The sequence below is a fragment of the Dipodomys ordii genome, unplaced genomic scaffold, assembly GCF_000151885.1.
Source record: "Dipodomys ordii isolate 6190 unplaced genomic scaffold, Dord_2.0 Scaffold42, whole genome shotgun sequence".
Lineage (NCBI taxonomy): Eukaryota > Metazoa > Chordata > Mammalia > Rodentia > Heteromyidae > Dipodomys > Dipodomys ordii.
The window spans coordinates 3,608,840-3,612,267 of NW_012267258.1; the positions used below are offsets into that span (position 1 = coordinate 3,608,840).

The following is a 3,428-nucleotide window of genomic DNA, read 5'->3' on the forward strand; positions in this document are numbered from 1 at the left end:
TTCTGAAAATTTCCTATGTCTCTTCAGATATTGTCCTTGTATGAATCACTCTAAAAATGAAACACTCTAGCTCAGAAAAAGATAATAATACATTGGTGATTTAGAATGTAAATATCAATTTAGGATATCAAATTATAATGATGGGCAACAAGTTAGCTTTTAAGTATCTGGACATGGGTTTGGGGCTAATAGTAAGAAGACATTTAGAGTTAGGTCTGGGGAAACAATGGAATATTGAAGGTCTTTTGATGGATTTTGTTTCTTGTATTCTAGAAGAAGTACTTCTCTATATGACAATGAAAAACTACAGTGCTGTCAGCGAGTTTATTCTTCTTGGACTGTCTACTGACCCCTACATTCAGCCTCTACTGTTTGTATTCTTTCTTCTGATATATCTCCTCACTCTGATGGGGAATTTCCTGATGCTGCTGGTGATCACAGCCGATTCGTATCTCCACACACCCATGTACTTCTTCTTGAGACAACTGTCCTTCCTGGACCTCTGCCACTCATCTGTCACAACTCCTAAGATGCTGGAGAATCTCCTTTCTGAAAGGAAAACCATCTTTGTGGAGAGCTGCTTGGCTCAGGCCTTCTTTGTGTTTGCCACTGGTGGCACAGAGGCCTGTCTGCTGGCTGCCATGGCCTATGACCGCTATGTAGCTATCAGTTCCCCTCTGCTCTATAGTCAGGTGATGAGTAACCAGCTCTGTGTTGGGTTGGTATGGGTCTCCTGGGTCCTGGCTTTTGTTGATGCTCTCATCAATATCCTCATGGCTATCAATTTAGACTTTTGTGAGGACCATACTATTCCCCACTTCAGCTGTGAGCTGTCTTCTCTCTTCCTTCTATCTTGTTCCGATACCTCGATCAACTTCACACTCCTGCTCTGCTCTTCTGTCTTGCATTTCTTTGGAACCCTTGTTATGATAGTTTCTTCCTATGCCCGTATTGTCTCTACCATCCTGAGGGTCAGCTCCATCACAGGTAGAAGCAAGGCCTTCTCCACCTGTTCCTCCCACCTCAGTACTGTGATCTTGTTCTATGGATCAGGTTTCATCAGCTACCTTTTACCATCTTCAGGCTCTGCTCTGGAAATGTTCTTCTCTTTGCAGTACAGTGTGATCATTCCCATGCTGAACCCCCTCATTTATAGCTTGAAGAACAAGGAAGTGAAGGTAGCTGTGGGAAGGAGAGTCAGAAAATATTTTCATTTGCTTATGTAACAGACACAAAATCATGATGAAACAGACCCTGCACTGTTATACTATGTGATCAGATATTAGACTTGGAAAGTTTTTGGTTGTCCATGTTGAGTGATACTCCTGGAAACCTGAAGACTTTGCTTTTTTTGGAAAAGTTTGTGAAAAGGACAGAGAACTCTTAAGATGACCAGTCTTATTCAGAGTTGGAAAAATCAATCAGTTAACACTTTTATCCAGAGGATCATTAATGAATATCTATTGGTCACTCACTAATATTTTATACTTTTTCCCCTAATAATTATACCATAAATTCTTATGGTAACTGATTCTCTCAGTTTCATATGGTAATCAAGAAGGAAGGTGTTTTTTTTAAACTAAGATAGGTTAACTCTTCTGTCCCTTTCTCCTGACATTGTGTTACAGCAAGGAGTGAAATCAAGACTTCAGTGAGGTTATTCAGAACCTTCCTCTAAGGAACTCAAATAGCAAACAAACACAAGAAAGAAAGCAAGTTCTTGGAACAAACTGTAAGCCCTCAAGAATTCAGAACTGTAGCTGTCATAGGTTTAATAACAGCAAATATGTTACATTTCTTAAGCTTAAGCCAAGAAGAACACTTAAAGCTCTTGTGGCAGAAAGATGCCACCCTCTGAATCTCTGGAACCTGTACATATCCTACGTTAAATGGCAAAAGGAATTGAGAAGATGGAATTAAAGTTATGAAATAGGAAGGGTATCATGGGTTATCCAGGTCAGTCTAATTATATGAATCTTTAAAAGCCATGAACACTCTCCAAGTATAGGCACGAAGAGGGGTCATGATAGTATAAGCATAGGGAAGATTCAATGCCCATTGCTGGCTTTTCTGATAGAGGGAGCCATGAACCAGTACTGTGGACAGCTGCTAGAAGCTGAGGACCTCACTAGTCATGAACCAGCCAACAAGAACTTCAGGGAATCTCATAGAATTCATGACACTGAGCTCTGACAACACCCTGAAGTAGCCTGGAAATGAAGCTTGCTGACACGTTGCTTCTTGGCTTTGTGTAATATAGAATTTGAAAACAGATGAGCCCATCTAGACTCTGATCTAAGGAACCATGACGTAACACATTTCTATCATTGTAAACTACTAAGTTTGTGGTAATTTGTTGTGGCAGCAATAGCAAATTAATATGGTACTTTGTTACCTTCTAAAATCCTACCACGAGTCCATGGAATAAATTCAGTTGTCAGTTCTTCTCTACTGCTGAGGAAATGAGATGTGAGATGACAGTACGCCCATCTCACGCTTCATAACAAGAAGGTGGAGCTGGAACTCAGCTGGAGTAGTCCAACTGAACTGAACTATGTTGACAGTTATTGAGCTACTGCTCCTTTCCATAATTATATACTACCCAAGTCAGTTGCTTACAACCAAAGATGGTAACTGAGCCTAAAATGACTATCAAAGGTGAATTGTAGGCTAACAGAACTTCAATGAAATGCATAGCATTTTGAATAAGACACTACTTACTTACTTACTTATTGTTGCATAATGTTATTACCTTTACACATATCCACATATCCACAGTCTTTTCTCTTATAGTAAGAGGCAACCCAAAGGGGGCTTTTGCTGAACTCTGAATTAAAAGTCCCCAAAACTTCCTATCTGTGCCCTTTGATCCAAGCTATTCTCTGCTGCAGTCCCTTTGTAACCACCTTGGGCTCCAGTAGAGAGGATTCAGTGAAACTCTGCTAGTGTGGAAGATAACACCTCAAACAAGCACTGTTTTCTTATTATCTTAAAGAAAACAGTAAACATCTCAGAGGGTCACCTTGTTCCTATTCGGTTCCAGTAATAAAGTGATGACAAAGACTTTGTGCTCTAGGGACAAAGAATGAGATAAAGGTCAACAGGGTGATTTGGGACTGTTTGAACAATACATACTTTTCTCACTCACTGCCCCTATTTCTCTATTCTATCTGAAGCCAATCTCTGTACCCCTGAAGATGGCTGAAGATGTACTGAAGTGTTGTCTTCCCGTGGCTGCCATATGATAAATCTCCTTTTCTGCCTTTTACCTCATTTCTTTATTTGGCAAATGAGGACAAGTGGTTAGACCTAACTTGGGGCCCTGGACTTTAAGGCCTGGGGTCTAAAAACTCAGTTTTATTATCTTATTTGCTATTTTTAAAAATCAGTATTCAAGTGCCTACTTATATTAGTCTTTGTATTCCAAG

At 40.0% G+C, this 3,428-nt stretch overlaps 1 protein-coding gene across 1 annotated transcript; it reads left to right on the forward strand.

The window, feature by feature from the left end:
• The first annotated feature begins 290 nt into the window (after positions 1 to 290).
• On the forward strand, positions 291 to 1,226 carry LOC105987444 (olfactory receptor 8S1-like). Its single transcript, XM_013018707.1, has one exon. It carries the CDS (start codon positions 291 to 293, stop codon positions 1,224 to 1,226), a length of 936 nt encoding a protein of 311 aa, XP_012874161.1.
• The last annotated feature ends 2,202 nt before the right edge of the window (positions 1,227 to 3,428 follow it).